Below are 19,808 nucleotides of genomic sequence, written 5' to 3' on the forward strand. Positions count from 1 at the left end.
ACTGTGGATCATACCTCCCCAAGCTTGCTAAGACGTTAGAGGTCTTGATGGCAGTAGCTGCCATAGTACCGAAGCGCTTGCTGATGCTGTCCAAGTGTTTGCCTTCTCTGTCTAGAAGCACCGAACAAAGAGATTGTGCATTCCTGGAACGCCTCTGGGCAGCCTGCATTATTCTTGAATCCGGACGAGAATGGCGAATTAAACATGCTGGAGCAGAATCAGGTGCTTTTTATTTCTTTTCCATCCTCTGTAACACAGCAGGAACGGAAGCTGGGTTTGTCATTATCTTCAAACCTTCACTCCAAATGTAATCCACAATTGGAATGGATCTAACCGATTTCTTTGATGCATCTTTAAAATCATGAAGGAAGTATCCGGTTTGCACCACAGGCAGAGGCACATCAAACCTTCTAGAATCTCTCTCAAGCACTTCATGGAAACCCCCGATATCTCCCGTGTGGGAAGCCGCCGGGGGAGGGGAAGGCGATGGTAAAGATGCAGCCACATATTCATCCATTCTTAGCCAAGAAGGTCAGGATCCTGAATGAGCTCCCCTTCCTCTGGTTGATTGTCTGCTTCACTCTTGATGTATTCGTCCTGTATTGTAATGCACAGAGGAGCCTGTGTCTCAACATGTGCAACAGGCGGCAGAGTAACTACTGGTGGAGGTGGAGCAACTTGAATACTTGGACCACCGGGTGTCAACAGAACCGGAGCGTGGATGCCTAGAAACCTTTCATAATAATCCTTTAACATATGTCTAAGGTCGGTGACCAAGGCAAGTGGGACCAGCATGGAAACTCTCAGAACCTCCTGATGCTCTTCATAAACCTCATAAGGATAGTGCTCCTGAAAAGAGTCATTACTTTGGGCCTGAGGGCGACCTGAAAATGAATAATACCCTTCCATATCTTCTGATTGTTCTTGGGCTTCCTCTTCCTCATCAGTGTCCTGGCATTTGACTCTGAGTTGTGAGGGACTGTAAGCTGGAACAAAAAAACGTTCATCCCCCGATTCATCCGTATCAAGAAGGTGAGAAGGAAGCAACAGTGAGAGCTTGGGTAATGGTGACAATCCTGATGATTTTGGGTCTAAATGCAGACTTTTTGTATCCGTTGACGAAGCAGTCGACGATAGAAGACGCCTGATATTAATTGTCATAGATACTGACCGAGAAGGATATTTGATCACTGCCGTCACCGATGGTCCCACCGTCGAAGTTGTAGACACGATCATCGACACAGAGAATGTCGTTGTTGTCGACGATGATGCCGTCGACGATGAAAGCATCGTCACTGTGCTCGCTGCCATAAACGAAGCAGTCGTAGCCATTGAAGTCGGGGATTTAGAAGAAGTTCTCGATGACCGGTGTGTAGACGGTGCTTTCTTCGTCGATTAAGCCTGTTTGAGAGGTATGACAGGCTGAGAGGTAGCAGATGATTTCTTCAGGCTTGAATCTTTAGGCTTAATGGCTGTCTTTTCAGCAGTGGAGGGTTTTTCTGCCTTTATTATCTTTGAATCAGCCTTTAATGAGGTGAAGTCCTCATTTTTACGCGTTCTCTCAACTGAGGATGGCCCAGGGCTCTCTTCGACATCAGATCCAGATTCTGATTTTGATTTCTTTTTCTGGAGCCATACCAACAGCCAGGCCTCTTTATCCTTTAGTGTCTTTGCTGAAAAGGTTCTACAGTATTTGCAGTCTTTGGCTGTATGTTTAGGATAAAGGCAATAAAGGCAGTCTTTATGTGGTTCTTCAGAAAAAAGCCTTGCCTTTCCACAGGATCTACAGGGCCTGAAAAGCCTCTTCTTAGAACCTTCAGACATCCTTAAAGTAAAGAAGGTAGAAAACAATACCTTGAGGTGAATTCAAGCAGGGTCAAAAGTTCATTCACTGACAAACTGAGCAGAGTCCAGGGAGACTCCCTTACACACGACGTGTGGTTAGAAATCTAAGGTCTGATGGCTATGACTGGGTAGTTGGGGTCCTGGGATGCTGATGAATGTCAAGTTTGTCTTTGCTGTTGGTAGTTTCTGTGTACTTTTATGGTACTTCTTTTCTAACTACCGCGAGACACCCTCCATGATGTCAGGGAAGATACAAGCATGGAACTCTATGAAAGATTCAATACTGGAGAAATTGTGTACAGTAGCTTGAGTTATGTCATTTATTAGAAATTAAGTGGTTACAGTTTTCATGATAAATGGGAAGATCTGTAGAGTCATTTTCCCAAGAACATCAAAACATCGACCAATTTTGCTTTTTGTTGGGCATGGGTGAGGCGTGTCAATCGTTTTAACTGACTAACATACAAATTGCACTAATATGTCTGGAGGACAGATGAGGGATATTGTGTCTGATGGGTGGACAATTCTTGTTAAAGAAACATAACACTACAACAACATAACAGGCCAGTTTGTTGATACATCAATACAGAATATTGCTGAGTCCCAGTCCATGCATTGGTACATAATACAATAGTTAGGCACGTTACATTTGCACCTATGACTCATGAAAACATTAATCACATAAATCCAAGTGCTCTCTGACAGCAGTGTGAAAAAATATGAAATCAAATACACAGACTAACACAGCTTTTCACAGGTTTTGTCCAGCTCTCCTCTGCCGTATACAATAGTCACCGCAGTTCCCAGGAAAATTAGCATTGGGGATCCGTCACTAAGCATGTGTTATCTATTAGCACTTCATATTTATTCCACAGTTTGCATGTCGCCTGTTTGCTCTGCCCCAGCAAAATCGGTTTGCCCCTGAACCCAGGTCAGGAATGGTTCCCAAATGTTGCGGGTCGGGAAGTGGGGGGCATAAGTTCCCAGAATTTATTTAACTGTGTATGGCCATAGGTGACATCGGCTATCCATCCCTTAAGCGATAGTGCCCTCCTTTTACCCCAGTGCACTGCAATTTGACGCTTAGCGAATAATAAAAGCAGTGCATGCAACTTACGCAGCTTAGGTGGGGTATCTTTAACATATCCTAATAGACCTAGGACAGGAGATGGAGCATCTGATACTCCAATGATTTGGCTCATTGAGGTGAAAATTCTGGACCTAAATTCTGAAACTTTTGGACATTCCCACGCCACGTACAGAAATGAAGCAGGAGAATATTTCCAGCACCAACAGCTATTGTCCTTTCTGAGTCCATTACGATCTGGTGCGGTGTGTATCTCGTGGATGAACGTGGTGGATTTGGGCAGTCTAATCATACCAGCCAGCGTGCGGCCTGGCCTGTCCCTTTCCCTGTACAGCCTTGCCTCAGCTTATTTCCCAAGGAACTTACCCTCCCTCTGTGCCTCCTCAGAAAAGTCCAGCAGCTTGGCCTTCAGGAGGGCGACAGTATCGGGGTCTCAAGTAGAATAAAACCTCTCCTAAAGCTCCCTTATGTGAGTCTCCAAGGAAGCGATCGTGCCCCTAATAGCTTTCAACGCTCCCGCCTGTCTGGCGATGCACTGTCCTCTAATGATGACCTTAAATACCTCCCGGAGTAAAGCCACAGTGTCTACCGAACCTGTATTTATATCAAAATACTCAGTGATATCCGTCTGTATCTCCTGTTTAAAGGCTTCGTCAAGCAGGGCAAATGGTGGGAGGCGCCAGGTGAAAGCGCGTGGAGGCGAGCTTGGGATCAACAGTTTCAACAAGCATAGAGCGTGATCTGACAGTGAGCGCGGCAAGTGCACTACATCTGAATTCGAAGTGGCCACATCACCGGATACCAGCCAGAAGTCCAAACAGGACTAGGCAGCAAACAAGGAATTAATTATCATTTGTTCTCCATAAACATTTTAAATGATTCACTTTTAAAAATTTAATGGCAAATTCAAATTCCTTAATGCCACGTTTAAAGCATTTTCAATTCAATAAGAAAACAATATCCAATATTGCAAATTAAAAAAAACATTGTGTAATTAGTGTAAAAGCATTTTTTTTAAACTGTGAACTTACCTATAGGTTCCATACATAACTTTCTTACTGTCAACCAGTAGAAATTTCTGTTCCATTTTTCCACAAAATTTAGCCCCTGATTTGGAAAAGTAGTCCTGCCCTTTAACAGTTCTCACTCTAATATTCTGTTGAGAAAAAGTAACATACATAAATATTTTAGATACCCGTATTTATTCTGTGAAAGTGGGGCAAGTTTATTTCATACACATTGCTAGAAGAATGTTTTAATCCTAGAAACTCACAAATCTGGGCTTTGCTTATGATCTACCAGTTTCTACTTGGGGACATGCAGGCTAGGCCTCTAGATTTCAGAGTAAAAGATTAATTCGCTGAATCAGTGATTTATTCTAAAGCGTTATCAAGCTTTGAATGCTGTCTGCCATCTGATATTAACCTTACACCTTCTGCTTTGTTCGTAGACTGCCAATTGTTAGATAATTCTCATTGTCTAGATTCCGCCCCAAATGTGGAGACTTCCCCACAACAGAGGGGTCTCCGCCATGAGTACAAAGGCCCTTTTTGCATCAGGGTCTCAGTATCTACTGCGTAGAATCTATTCCCCAATACATTTTGAATGGACGTTTATGGACTTCTTAGACATACGCAGCAACAAAACAACTGAACGTATTTTCAGGAAATTTGGCAGAAATATATATTATGACATGGAAAGGATCCTCTTGGGCTTTTCATGAAAATACATTCAGCCATTTTGGATTCCTGAAGCAATAAATATTAGTGATATCTCAGGTTGCAGTTAGTTTCATGACTTTTCACATCATTTCCCCAAATTTCACCAACCTACTGTGATACATGGCAATGACAAGGCATCATGTTATCAACTAATGACTGACTTTACAAAAGTTAAAGGCAGCCATGTAGGGTTAGGTACACTTTGGCTATATACTGTGTTAAGGGCTTAAATCAAGATAATACATGGTATTATCTTTTTTCTCCACCCATTACCACTTTCTTAAAGTGGTAATAGGCAGGGAAAATGAATGATTTTTTCTATGTATTTTTGAAAAATGTATGGAGTACAGTGGCACTACCTAGGAAGTACGACAATACTTAAAAAACAAATTTAAAGGTGAAAAAATGCTCTTTACTACATTATATTTCACAGATAAAGTGTACTAAAGTTTATTGTACATTTTTAACATATTTGATTCTTTACAAAAAGTCTTCAAAGAACTCTGATAATACCTACAAATCACTGCACTACTTAAAGAAATAAAACATAAAAATAATGTTAAAACAATAAAAATACACTGTACTACACTATATCTCAACTAATAGTGTGTACTACAATGTATTTTTTGCTTTTTTGATATTTTTCTGTTTTTTCTGTAACTACTGGTCTACTTTCTATTTACTAGCACAGTAGTCAATAAACATTTTACAAAAAATGTATACAGATAAAATGTTCTTGCCTATTGTAACTAAATAAAGTGGTAATTGGGAGGGAAAAATAATAAAAACTGCTACTTACTGATATCTAAGGCCCTAACACAGAACACAGACAAAGTGTAGTGAAAACAGCTTGGCTGTCTTTTAGTTTTGTAAACAAAGTCACTCCACTACATTCTATACTACTTCACTTGACTGTATGACATGCTACTCCACTGTACGCCACTACAGTCTACGCCACTCCACTATATGCTGTTCTACTGTACACTACTCCACTCAATGGTATGTAACTGTACCCCACTCTCCTTTGCGACTGTACACTATTCCACTCTGCGGTATTCCACTGTATGCCACTCCTCTGTATTCCTCTCCATGCCACTACACTGTATGCTACTCTACTGTACGATATTTCACTCTAATCAACTCCACTCTGCACTATAGTTCACTGTACACAACCCCACTTTACGCCTCTCCACTCTACGCTATTGAAGTGAATGCCATTCCACTCTTTGCCACTCCACTGTCCTCTTTTCGACTGTATGCTATTCCACTCTATGCCACTCCACTCTACACTACTCCAATCTCGTCACGCTAATATACGCCACAGCACTGCACACTATTCCACTACATACTATGCCACTCCACTCAATGCTATTCCGCTGTACTTAACTTCATATGCCACTCCACTCTATACTATACCACTCTTTGTAATTCCAATCTCCACCACTCCACTGTACACCACTCAACAGTACGATATTCCACTGTACCTCACTGCACTCAGTGCCACTCTAGTCTATACCACTCTATGCTACTCCACTGCATGCCAATATACTCTACAGTATTCCATTCTACAGCACTCCACTCTTCTGCATGACACGCTACTCAGCTCTGTACACCTCTCCACTCTACTCTCTGACATGCTCTTTGTATATGACTCCAAGCTAAAACCTCTACAATATGGGATTCCACTCTACGCCAGTCAACTGTACGCAATCGGCTCCATGCCATTTCCCTCTATGCCACGCCAATGTACGCCACTTCACTCTATGATATTCCACTTTATGCCACTCCACTCTAGGCTATTCCACTGTATGAAACTCCACTCTATGCCACTCCATCCTGCATCATTCCATTCTACGGAAATCCACTGCACACTATTCCACTCTGCACCACTCAGCTCTATGCCTCTGTACTCTACACCGCTTCACTGTACATCAATACACTCCATGTGTCATTCCAGTGTACCCCACTCCGGTGTACACTATTCAGCTCTATGTCACTCTACTCTACACCACTCTATTCTACACTACTCTACTGTATGCCCCCCACTTCATACCACTCTCGTATGCCACTCCACTCTACGCTACTCCCACTCTGTCACTCCACTCTAAGTCATTCCACTCTATGCCACTCTAAGCCTCTTCACTCCACACCACTCCACTCAATGATTCTCAACTCTATACCACTTCACTTTACCCCACTCCATTCCATGCCATTCTACATTAAAATGTCTAAAGTTAGAGTTATACCTTAAAATTATATGTTGCACCTTCAAATTAATATAACTCGTGCACCTCTATATACAGTGTAGTGAACAACCCATGCCTTATTCATTCACAGCTTATACCATTTCATGTTACATAACTCATTGCATCTGAAATCCTAGCATTCATAAGAACGCTTCACATCATTTGTGAAAACATAGTGCATGGTGGAGTGGTGATTTCTAGTTAATGTAGTGTGGCTACCAGTTTCACTAAACTGTGCCTAGGGGTGTGCGAGGTATAATAATTAGAAGGTGGTGCATAATTTAGAAATGTAATAAAGAAGTATTACTTTAGATTTTCTAATGTTTGGCTTGTATAGAAAGAATAAAGTTTTAGTGATTCATAAGAGGTGCACACATTATATACACCATATTCGGGACTACAAACTCCTTAAATACATTAAAGTGCAGGCAGTTTCACTTCATGAAATGCAATTAAGTTGACACAGCCTCAGGAGTGCAGGCAACTTGGAAATGCAGAATATACATTTGGCACAGGTGGCCTGTATCAACTGATTTGGGAATAGTAGTAAAATAAATCTTGTTGCAAACCACTTAAAAAATAATAGCTTTCATCAGGCCAGTATTTTAACCAACAACAATCTGCTGTTTGGAAAATGTCGCTCTGAGTGCTTCGTAACATTATGTATCAAGAAATACAAACATGCCAAGAGTTGAAATTACAAGACTCTGTAAGGAAGTAAAAAAACATCATAGGTTCCTTTTTAGGTCTCGGCTAGCTTAGGCTGCGCATGCGCAGTCTCGCTGGCAGATCTTATGTCTCTAGTAGTGGGGCTTGAACCCGCCCCTCTTCTCCATTGGCTGGCCTCCTAAATGGTGGCCAGCCATTGGAGAAGAGGTCCAAGTTATGTCATTCTTTGTATCTAAGCACTGTCCTTTTCAGATTGGGGGGCGTGTTTTTTTACTTTCTTTCTCGGCTGTAAACAACAGTTAAAAACACGCCCCCCAGTCTGAAAAGGACGGGGCTTAGATAGAAAGAAGAACCATTTGTCTGTAAGCCCTGTCCTTTTCAGACTGGGGGGCGTGTTTTTGACTGTTGTTTACAGCTTAGAAAGCAAGTCAAAAACACGCCCCCAATCGCAAAAGAACGGGGCTTACAGACAAATGGCAGCGCTTGTTTGCCTGTCCAGTCCCTCACACCGGAGCAGGGAGCGTTTAAGGTCCAAGAGGCACCGGGTTCTAGCCTAGCAGGCGGCTCCTCACTATATGCTTTTGTGCAGTTCTGACTTCCCCCTGCTCCTCGCGGACAAGAGTGCCTGCTGTCCGCTTCCCTCGGAATAATCAGACCGTGCAGCAGCACACCGAGCCAAGCTACTTTGACCGTCCACCAACCTCTTGCGTTTGTCTTTACTTTTAGGGTGGCCTGGGGCTTGGGTGTTTAGTTATAGCACTTCCTTCAACCGTTCCTCCGTGGGCATCTGAATAAAGATTACGTAACCAACGATCTGCTAAATAAACACTTGGCGTCTATTATTGCCTGACACCTAACTGTGGAAATGTTGTGGTAGCAATGGCCATTTCTAAGGTGGCAGGCTGAATATTCATTGTTTTACCAACTCAATATCTTGTTGCATACCCACGTCCTACCCTAAAATGAAGAGAAGCGCATCTACTGCAGGAGGATAGTGAGCACTAAATGGCTCAGTGTGCAGCTGCTCTGGTCTGATATTCCGAGGGAGGCGGGCTTCAGCCATTCCTGTCAGTTGAGTGGCAGGTGCTGGGAAATGCGCTCTGTGACGAAAGAATGGCTGAACCTCGGGGAGCCTATAGCGAGGGAAGAGTCCACCCAATACAGGAAGAGTCTGAACTCGGCTGGGAAACGCCTCTTGGGACAGAGTCGGTGCACACTGGGGAACCAGTGAAATCCAGTCAAGCACAATGCCGTGCGCCGTTACGTGAGAGTCTCGCAGACGCACACAGCTCCTCCGGGAGCCTACACCTGCAGAATAAACACATCTCTTGAGTGGAATTATGAGCATAGTCAGAGCATCAGATTTCTTGTTGTGTAACGTTGCTTTGAGAGAAGAGTCTGGATAGAGTGGTTAAAATTATGCACAACACTGCTGCCAAGGTCGGGCTACTTATAAGCAGAAGGGAATTATGCGATTTTGCGGCCGTAGATTTCTCTGCATAATTATGTAGTTTCCACATTTGATAATCTGTAGATTTCAACAAAAAAGAAGGTTTTGAACTGAGCAAGCTATGCTCCATCGGCTGCATATGCACATACTAGTGTCCTGCTTCATACACATTAATCAGCTGCGAGGCTGCGGCTACTCAAAAACATTCCAATTAGTAGACTACTTTCAGGCCCCTTGCATCTTGTGTTTCTGGTGACACTACACTGGCTGCACTAATGAGACCGGCGACTCCGATTTATACCGCTTTTTAAGCATGAACGTTGACTTCCTAGACACCATCTCCATTCAGGGCAGTGCCGATTGCAACCTGCCTTAGGTCTAAGCATGGAGAGGCGACTACTCTGGGAAGTACCTGCATTACTCACTGATTAAATCCTCTTGGCAGCAGTCAGTGATGAGAGAGAAGGTGAGGGAGGGGAGTCACTTTGTGGGATGTCCTCAATCTACAATGGTGTGTGCTTTTGGTGGGTCTGTGGACTCAATTACATATCAGGCAGCACTATAGGAGGGAAAGCCAAAGGCTCAGCAGACTGCTCCCTGGCCAAGCAACACACTGTTGTGCAGCAAAGAAGATGTTAAAGCAAACTTGCCACTCTGGCCTGGTTAATTGGTTTCTTCCTCCACGTGGACCCAGGATCCCTTCAGCTGCTCAGCACAACAGCAAACTCCGAGTCTCACTGTCTGACAAAGCCCACCATTCTACTTATGCTGTCCTGGTGCAGAAGTGAAATGGTGGGTATACCCCATAATTAAACACCACACCATACTACTCCACCACACAAAATGCCATTCCACATAATTACATCCCACATAATTCCAGTACACTTAATACCACATAATTAATATCTACTAATTTCCAGTACATACTATGCCCCATAATTCCACTAGAAAAATTAATTCCACAATTTCAACACACACAATTTCACCACTAACAATTCCAAACCATCTATTTCCAATCCACACCACATATATCCACTCAAATCCAAAACACATGGGTAAAACATGTTCTTATTTACAGTACTACGTCCTCTAAGTGCAAGATCGACTCGCCCAGCCCAAGACACAGGCTCCTTAATTCCGAAACACGTGGGCTAAGGTAAATAGTTTATCATAAACATTAACTGGATGACTTTTTTCCCCCTCACTATTTGCAATTGTAATTTCACAATGGGATTACGACTACTTCCGGCCAAATGGGTAATGCATCTTGTCTCGTTTCAGTTACATACGTTTTTCAATATATATATATATATATATATATATATATATATATATATATATATATATATATATATATATATATATATATATACATATTTTTGTTGATTTTTTACATTATATATTTCAGTAATTCAACGTTGTTTAGCACCAATGTACCACGTGAAAAGCTTCAATCTGTCATTAAATGGAGTTGGGTCCATCCATTCCTTTGACAGACGAAATTAGAAGACGTTAGATAAAGAAAAACTGCAGTAATATAATGCAAAATGTAAGCATATTAGATATTCCTGCAAAACCCCATGGTTGGTATGTTCACCAAGGCATGTCATGATAACACACACCCTCTCACCCTCAACCACCCCCACACCCCCTCACCCTCTCACCCTCATACACCCTCACAACCCCTCACCCTCACACACCCTCACCCTCACACACCCTCACCCTCTCACCCTCACACACCCTCTCACCCCTCACCCTCACACCCTCACATTCTCACCCTCTCACCCTCACACCCTCACCCTCTTTGACATGGCTTGCCTGGGGTGATGACTTCCCTGGTTCCTATGCTTCGAGCCTTTGCAGGCTCTTGGAATTATGCCCTGGGGCTCTGTGTATTTGGCTCTGTATATGTGTGTGGTGCTCTGTGTGTGTGTGTGGCGCTCTGTGTGTGTGTGGCTCTGTGTGTGTGGTGCTCTTTGTGTGTGGCTCTGTGTCTGTGGCTCTGTGTGTGTGGTGCTCTGTGTGTGTGGCACTCTGTGTGTGTGGCGCTCTGTGTGTGTAGCGCTCTGTGTGTGTGTGGCACTCTGTGTGTGTGTGGTGCTCTGTGTGTGTGTGTGTGGCGCTCTGTGTGTGTGTGGTGTTCTGTGTGTTTATGGCGCTCTGTGTGTGTGTGTGTGTGGCGCTCTGTGTGTGTGGCTCTGTGTGTGGTGCTCTGTGAGTGTGGCGCTCTGTGAGTGTGGCGCTCTGTGTGCGTGGCGCTCTGTCTGTGTGGCGCTCTGTGTGTGTGGTGCTCTGTGTGTGTGTGGCACTCTGTGTGTGTGTGTGGCGCTGTGTGTTTGTGTGTGTGTGGCGCTCTGTGTGTGTGTGGCACTCTGTGTGTGTGTGTGTGGCACTCTGTGTGTGTGTTTGGTGCTCTGTGTGTGTGTGGCGCTCTGTGTGTGTGTGGCACTCTGTGTCTGTCTGTGTGGCGCTCTGTGTGTGTGGTGCTCTGTGTGTGTGTGGCACTCTGTGTGTGTGTGTGGCGCTGTGTGTGTGTGTGTGTGTGGCGCTCTGTGTGTGGCACTCTTTGTGTGTGTGTGTGGCACTTTGTGTATGTGTGTGTGACACTCATAGAGTGTGTGTGTGTGGCTCTGTGTGTGTGTGTGGGTGCAAATGCAATCGGTCTTGCATTTGCGAGAGATTAAGCTATTGGCATTGTAAATGACAATGCCATTTATTTATCTGTTTTCAAAACCAACACATAAATAACAATTTTGTCATTTACAATGCCAATAGCTCTAACTTTTGCAAAGGCCAGAGCGTTGCATTGTAATTGCTTGTTTACTTGGGTGACTTGGCAAATGTTATTGGATTGGAATATTTTAGATAGATTGGGGGTAGCATTTATCTGCATTGTATTTTTCTGGTATCATTGAGGGGGCAGCGGTAGCAGCTGCTGCTAGGCCTGGAAATAAATGTGGCTGTCACACGTTCAAAGTAGTAGTGGAGTCCATGATTATCACGGCTGGAGTTGCCACCCTTTTTAAGAAAACATACTGCTCATCATAATTCCCATTATGACCCTTCCTTCAAAAATGATGCCTGCGACGTCACCCAAACAACATGATTCTGTACTTTCTTGATCTTATATCTTAGTGCCGCCCATCTCGTGTTTTATGTATTTATTTGCCTTACAATCCTGTGCATATAGTCTGTGCTCTTTTTTATTTCTCTACTCTCTTTCATGTCTGTCAATCTGCTGCTCATTTTACTTGCTCCTCTCCGATTTCCTTGCCTACTCTCTTTGCTCTCTCTCTTATTATAATGTGTTTGTCACCATGTGCGTGTCACTGTCCTATTTTATTTCTCTCTAAATCGTTCCTCGCTCCTCTGCTGTCTATTTTCTTCTACATGAGCGTCTAATGCACAGAAAGTATATAAAAACGAAATCATGTTCTTGCTTCGAAACAAACACGTTGTCTGCAGAATCAGAGCGGAGCTTGGCGGGCGGGGGGCGGGCGGGCAGGTGGCAGCGGAATTAACCTTGATGTCAGTAACGCACCATTTACACTCAACCACGTCTGTTGCTCACCGTGAAATTGTCATGTGACTATCTGGGAACCGTGACAGTTAAAGGCAATACAGAGAAAATCTGCTCGAGCCTCGTTGGCTCAATTCTGACAGCTGAAATGTCGATTTTGCATAACAGCTCTCTAATATCGATCGGAACACGAGATGTTGCGTTCTGTTGCAGGAAACGTGTGTGCGTGTCTGTCCGTGTATATGTGCGTGTGTGTGTGAGCGTGCGCGGGTGCGTCTCCCTCTCTCTCTCAGTCCGGATGTGCAGTAACACAGTCTGATCTGATATCAAGCACTGATAAACTGGGCTAATACATAGCAAACCCTAATCCTTTCAAAGCCCTAGACTCCACTTGCTCCGGTCGAATCTCAAATGAGCAGGACCAGTTTAGCCGGAAGAAAAGGCCCTGGGCAATGTCTTGGCCAGTAGAGATTAGTGATTACAGGATATGATACTAGTTTTACGTGCTTTAGGCCCATGCTATCCTCAGTCTTCTAAACACAGAAATTACACTGCCCTGGACAAGTTTTTGGGCCTCAATGACTCTGTCCATGACTCCCACCTGTCACCAACTTCACCTCCTCTCGATGGTCCTTTGGCTAGCTTAAATTACTTCTGATCTCAGCAGGGCAACGGTGTAGGCTCAGGCACTTTCGCTATCCTGCTGATATCCCATAGTCCCCACCCACGCCTGTGGCCCCACACGATATATACACCATCCCACACAAAAAGACTCAAAAGTGCAAATTGAGACAACACCTTTTGGAACATTGCTGCAGGTGTATTTAAACTTGGGCATGGTAACGTGTTATTTTACGTGTAATCCACAAGACGGGGAGCGGTGGTAGGACCTAAGCCGCCCACCCGACTGAATCAGCCACAGTGCATTGGACTTAAACTTGAACCTGTGCTTTTACCCTCTGAGTGGATTCACCCCATCTCTGAACGACTTTGAACTCATACACAGGCGTGGATCATTAGCAGTCAATCCCCCATTAGTTAAGTGTGACAAATAGCGCACCAGCGTTAACCGCTGGCACGCACTGAGAGTTCACCGCCCTTGTGCTCAGGCCGGCTGGCGTGAGCGCGTCTATAAATAAAGATGGGCGGAGCCGTGAGGCAGTCTGCACCACACCGCAATACGGTGTGCGCCTTGTTCTTCATCAGCGCGCTGTAACGGACCCGCGCAGCAGTCACGGCGGGAGGGCAGCCCTCCCAAACATTGCATTGGCGACGAGGATGAGATGCAACATACGCCTGCTCCTGCCCTGCTGAGCTTTGCAGCTCACAACAATAAAGCAACAAAGACACCTCCAGAGTGTTGCAGGCCCACATGGTGACACCCCAAGTTACCCTGCCTCGTCTCCGACACAAGCAGCTACCTGGTAACAGCAACGGGCACAGCTGCTCTCCCCTGCATCCGCATCCACCAAGGAGGTCTTCGGTTACACGCTACATGGGGTGGTCATGAATGTACCAGAGGAAGCTGACACTGTATTGGCCCATACCAGCTTGGTGAGTACCACACATCTGCACACATGTGGACCCACACGTTACCCAGAGCCTTTGCGCCAGCACCCATACGCCTAGGCCCACCAAGAGAAGCCAGCGTCCTTGCTAGGCCACTCATCTGAACCTGCGTTTAGCACAATGGGGGATCAAGATGACACTACCCAGGCCCCTTTGCCAGCGGCTCCACATCACCCACCCTCCAGAGTCCTGCCTCCATTCAGCAAGTCGGCAGACCCCGCTACGGCTGCCCCAAGGTGGCAGATCTGGCTTGGCCACCTGAATAACTACTTCATCGCTACGAGGGAAAAGGATGGAGCAGTGAAACATTCGCTGCTGCTCCATTATGCAGGGGAGGACATCTACCTTTTGTTTAAACATCAGCCAAACACAGGGCTACGCTGCAGGGGTCAATGCCCGAAATGCTCACTTCGATCCCCAAATGAACCCTGACTTTGACCATTTTAAGTTGAGGCAAGCAAAGCAAAGAGAGGGCAAGTCAGTGGATGCTTTTCACACGCGGCTCAACAAACTAGCCACCACTCACCTCGCGGGAGACTGAGCCATGGAAGAAATCAGAGCCGAGCTAATCCTTGGTATACATAGCAAAGTCCTACGAGGCCTCATACTCAGGCAGCCGAACATACTGATGAACGACATCCTCATACTGGCATTGTCTCCCAACCTGTCGGTGGCATGAGCGGCAGAAATGGACATGGCATTGGTGCGTGGGGCGGAAAAGGGCGTGACAAACAAAGCAAAAAAGGCTGACGCAGTCCGAACACGAAACAAGACCTACAGACCACGTGATCGCCAGCCGTAGACCCCAAAGAACCACCGTGGGTACGAAGAAAATCCCACACAGGCATGCCGGGCCCAAAAGAAGACCTGCACTAACTGTGGCATTGCGAACCACTTCGCGTCATTGTGCTGGAAGAAAACACAGCGCAATGAAGGGAATGGACCGAACCACATGAGAAGGATGGTCTGACAACTATCGCAAGTCTCTCTAGCATCACAACCCGGAGGAAAGAAGAGGGAGCCAACAGCCTATCAAAGAGATAAGTCCACATCAGATGACGAAGGGGAGACGTACCTAATTGAAATGACTTGGAGTACAGTGGTTAAGTGAGAAGAAGTAGTTTATTCAATCAACAACCCCAGGAGCATTCAAGGACCAACTTCCTCAGCATCTGTGCATCTCTGATCTGCTCCCTGGATTCCACACTCTGGAATCCAGTGAGCACAGTGAACAGATGTATTTGCAGAGATGTTTACCAGACCATCCATTTGTTTGCACTCTAGATCGTTACATCTTGTAATGCTCCTCACATTCCACTGTTTGCCATCATCTAGCTTTACAATATTACCTGTTACACAAATAACTCGTTTGGGTTTTGACCATTTAGAAGAACCAGGTTTCCGATTGCCCATTAATTGAGAGCGTACCCAGTCGCCAACCCTAAATGCATTAGTATTACAAATGATCTTAGAATTGTGATTCTGAACATATTTATTTTGATATTGTTGAACCTTAGATGCGAGATTCTTACCATCAGTCACTTTTGAAATGTTTTTAAGCATCCATACAGGTTTAACCTTAGATCCAGCCTCACGCCCTTTTAATAAAGAAAACGGAGATATTCCCGTAGCTGTGTGAGGGGTATTTCTGTAACACCATAACATTTCCTTGACAGCATCCTTACAGTTATCATTATTGTTGCTGGCAAGTTGGATGCATTCCTTCAACACCCGGTTGAATCTTTCTATCAAACCATTTTCTCTAGGATTATATACAGAGGTGGTAATGTGTCTAACTCCAACTTTTTTAAGATAAGCGGAAAATTCTTCGGCTATAAATTGCGGGCCGTTATCTGATAAAATAGTGCTAGGGTACCCTTCTCTGCGAAAAATACCATCGCAAAATTCGATTATGTTGGAAGCTTTGATATCCCTTACAAAAGCTACTTCAGGCCATTTAGAGTGAAAATCCATCAAGACAATTGCAAACTTATTTTCAATACCTTTGACATGAAAAGGACCACAAATATCAATGGCAACTCTATCCCAAGGCTTTTCAGGAAATGGAGTTGCCGAAATAGTGGTTTCATGCGATTTGTGAGATTTGTCACTAGACATGCATGCTAGACAATTTCTAACACACCTGTCTATATCCTTGTCCATTCCAGCCCACCAAAAGTCATTCCTTGCCCTTCTCTTCATGCTAGTCATTCCACTGTGTCCTTCGTGTAACAAACTTAAAAGTTTGTCACGCAAAAGTGCAGGTACAACTAATCTGTCGCCCCTCCTAAGAATACCATCATGAAAAGATAATTCTGGCCAAACCATCTTAAAATCAGCTAAGATACACTTATCCAAGGATGACAGATCTACACCAACATGTAAATTATTAATGATTTGTTGTAATAACGTGTCATCAGTCACAGCTTGAACCCACTCTTGTTCGCTGATAGCATTATTACATGATTCTTCGATGCTGGCAACTAACCATTCATCTTTATCCTCAGAAGTATCATCATTGTCACACGGCAAGGGGAGGCGTGATAAACAGTCTGCATTAATATTTTTATGACCAGGAACATAATTTATTTGGAAGTTGTACTCCTGTAGTCTATATAACCATTTGGCTATTCTGGGAGTGGCTCTTGAAGCACCCTTAGTTGTGAAGATATCAATAAGAGGTCGGTGGTCTGTTCTTAATTCGAAACAAGTGCCCCAAATAAAAGTTTTAAAATGGTCTACACCCCACCAACATGCTAAAGCTTCTTTTTCAATAACGGAATAAGAAGGTTCGGCACCCTTAAGTGTGCGAGATGCAAACGCTATGATACGTTCAGCTTCATTGTGCTTTTGCATAAGGACAGGATTCCACACTCTGGAATCCAGTGAGCACAGTGACCATGAGACAATGACATCATTGCTAAGATACAACACATCTCCCTTTCTATAAAATAACAAAACTACAATGAAAACTAAAAACACATTTTATATAGATACATATGAGAAATACACCATCAAGGACATATGTAATCCTTCATCCAAACTGGTCGACATTTAGGTCTAGTAGATACCGACATAGAAATGGGTACATCATCTCTTTTCTCTACAGATGTATTTGCAGAGATGTTTACCAGACCATCCATTTGTTTGCACTCTAGATCATTACATCTTGTAATGCTCCTCACATTCCACTGTTTGCCATCATCTAGCTTTACAATATTACCTGTTACACAAATAACTCGTTTGGGTTTTGACCATTTAGAAGAACCAGGTTTCCGATTGCCCATTAATTGAGAGCGTACCCAGTCGCCAACCCTAAATGCATTAGTATTACAAATGATCTTAGAATTGTGATTCTGAACATATTTATTTTGATATTGTTGAACCTTAGATGCGAGATTCTTACCATCAGTCACTTTTGAAATGTTTTTAAGCATCCATACAGGTTTAACCTTAGATCCAGCCTCACGCCCTTTTAATAAAGAAAACGGAGATATTCCCGTAGCTGTGTGAGGGGTATTTCTGTAACACCATAACATTTCCTTGACAGCATCCTTACAGTTATCATTATTGTTGCTGGCAAGTTGGATGCATTCCTTCAACACCCGGTTGAATCTTTCTATCAAACCATTTTCTCTAGGATTATATACAGAGGTGGTAATGTGTCTAACTCCAACTTTTTTAAGATAAGCGGAAAATTCTTCGGCTATAAATTGCGGGCCGTTATCTGATAAAATAGTGCTAGGGTACCCTTCTCTGCGAAAAATACCATCGCAAAATTCGATTATGTTGGAAGCTTTGATATCCCTTACAAAAGCTACTTCAGGCCATTTAGAGTGAAAATCCATCAAGACAATTGCAAACTTATTTTCAATACCTTTGACATGAAAAGGACCACAAATATCAATGGCAACTCTATCCCAAGGCTTTTCAGGAAATGGAGTTGCCGAAATAGTGGTTTCATGCGATTTGTGAGATTTGTCACTAGACATGCATGCTAGACAATTTCTAACACACCTGTCTATATCCTTGTCCATTCCAGCCCACCAAAAGTCATTCCTTGCCCTTCTCTTCATGCTAGTCATTCCACTGTGTCCTTCGCGTAACAAACTTAAAAGTTTGTCACGCAAAAGTGCAGGTACAACTAATCTGTCGCCCCTCCTAAGAATACCATCATGAAAAGATAATTCTGGCCAAACCATCTTAAAATCAGCTAAGATACACTTATCCAAGGATGACAGATCTACACCAACATGTAAATTATTAATGATTTGTTGTAATAACGTGTCATCAGTCACAGCTTGAACCCACTCTTGTTCGCTGATAGCATTATTACATGATTCTTCGATGCTGGCAACTAACCATTCATCTTTATCCTCAGAAGTATCATCATTGTCACACGGCAAGGGGAGGCGTGATAAACAGTCTGCATTAATATTTTTATGACCAGGAACATAATTTATTTGGAAGTTGTACTCCTGTAGTCTATATAACCATTTGGCTATTCTGGGAGTGGCTCTTGAAGCACCCTTAGTTGTGAAGATATCAATAAGAGGTCGGTGGTCTGTTCTTAATTCGAAACAAGTGCCCCAAATAAAAGTTTTAAAATGGTCTACACCCCACCAACATGCTAAAGCTTCTTTTTCAATAACGGAATAAGAAGGTTCGGCACCCTTAAGTGTGCGAGATGCAAACGCTATGATACGTTCAGCTTCATTGTGCTTTTGCATAAGGACAGCACCCAAACCATAAGCACTTGAGTCCACCACAATTATAGAGGTATGATCAGGATCATAAGGTTTAAGAGCCACTGCTTTTGTGATGTCTTTTTTGATGTTCTCAAAAGCCTGTTGACACAAGGTTGACCATGCAAAAGAAACGCCTTTTTTCATCAACAATCTTAAATTATGCACCTTGTCAGCAAAGTTTGGGACGAATTTAGAATAGTATTCCGCAAGTCCCAAAAATGATCGCAACTGATCTTTATTAATAGGGTGGGGTGCTTTTTCAATGGCATCTAAAAGTTTCATTTTAGGTTTAACCCCTTCATTGGAGATGGTATGACCAAGATAATCAATTTCTTTGACTCCAAACTTGCATTTTTCCCCACATACAGTTAGACCAGCATTCTGTAATTTTTGCAACACACCGTGTACAGCTTGATCATGAGAAAGTATGTCTTTCCCCCAGATAAGAACATCGTCCTGAAAAATTCTTACATTAGGTTCATCTTTCAGGACGCTACACATGACTCTCTGAAAAACTGAGGATGCAGATGCCAATCCGAATGGCATCCTGAGATATTGGAAGGCACCCTCAGGTGTAATGAAAGATGTTAAATGCCTAGAATCAGGATGTAATTTGATTTGGTGATATGCGTTTGACAAATCAATTGATGAGAAAAACATGGCATCTTTAATGCTTGAAATCATTTCATTGATGTGTGGCAGAGGATATCTATCAACCCAGATATTTTTATTTAAGTCCCTCAGGTCCACACACATCCTAATTTTTCCATTGGGTTTGCGAGCCAAAACGATGGGACTAAGCCAATTTGAAGCTTCAATAGGTTCTATTACTTTGGCATTGCATAACCTGTCTAATTCATTCTTCAAAGGATTCCGTAGGGCAAATGGTACATTCCTTACTTTATGAACAGATGGAGTATTGTCTGCCTTTAAAATAATTTTGTGTTCAAATT

At 43.5% G+C, this 19,808-nt stretch overlaps 1 protein-coding gene across 1 annotated transcript in view; it reads right to left on the reverse strand.

Annotated features, from left to right (window-relative positions):
• The window catches only part of SACK1B (scaffolding CK1 anchoring protein B), a 166,560-nt gene that overhangs the window by 10,781 nt on the left and 135,971 nt on the right, over positions 1 to 19,808 (reverse strand). Inside the window, exon 2 of the mRNA XM_086926441.1 lies at positions 3,964 to 4,088. Within this exon, the coding sequence (XP_086782567.1) occupies positions 3,964 to 4,088 (125 nt within the window). The remainder of the gene's footprint in view (positions 1 to 3,963; positions 4,089 to 19,808) is intronic.

This window comes from Lissotriton vulgaris, chromosome 6 (assembly GCF_964263255.1).
Source record: "Lissotriton vulgaris chromosome 6, aLisVul1.2, whole genome shotgun sequence".
Taxonomy (NCBI): Eukaryota; Metazoa; Chordata; class Amphibia; order Caudata; family Salamandridae; genus Lissotriton; species Lissotriton vulgaris.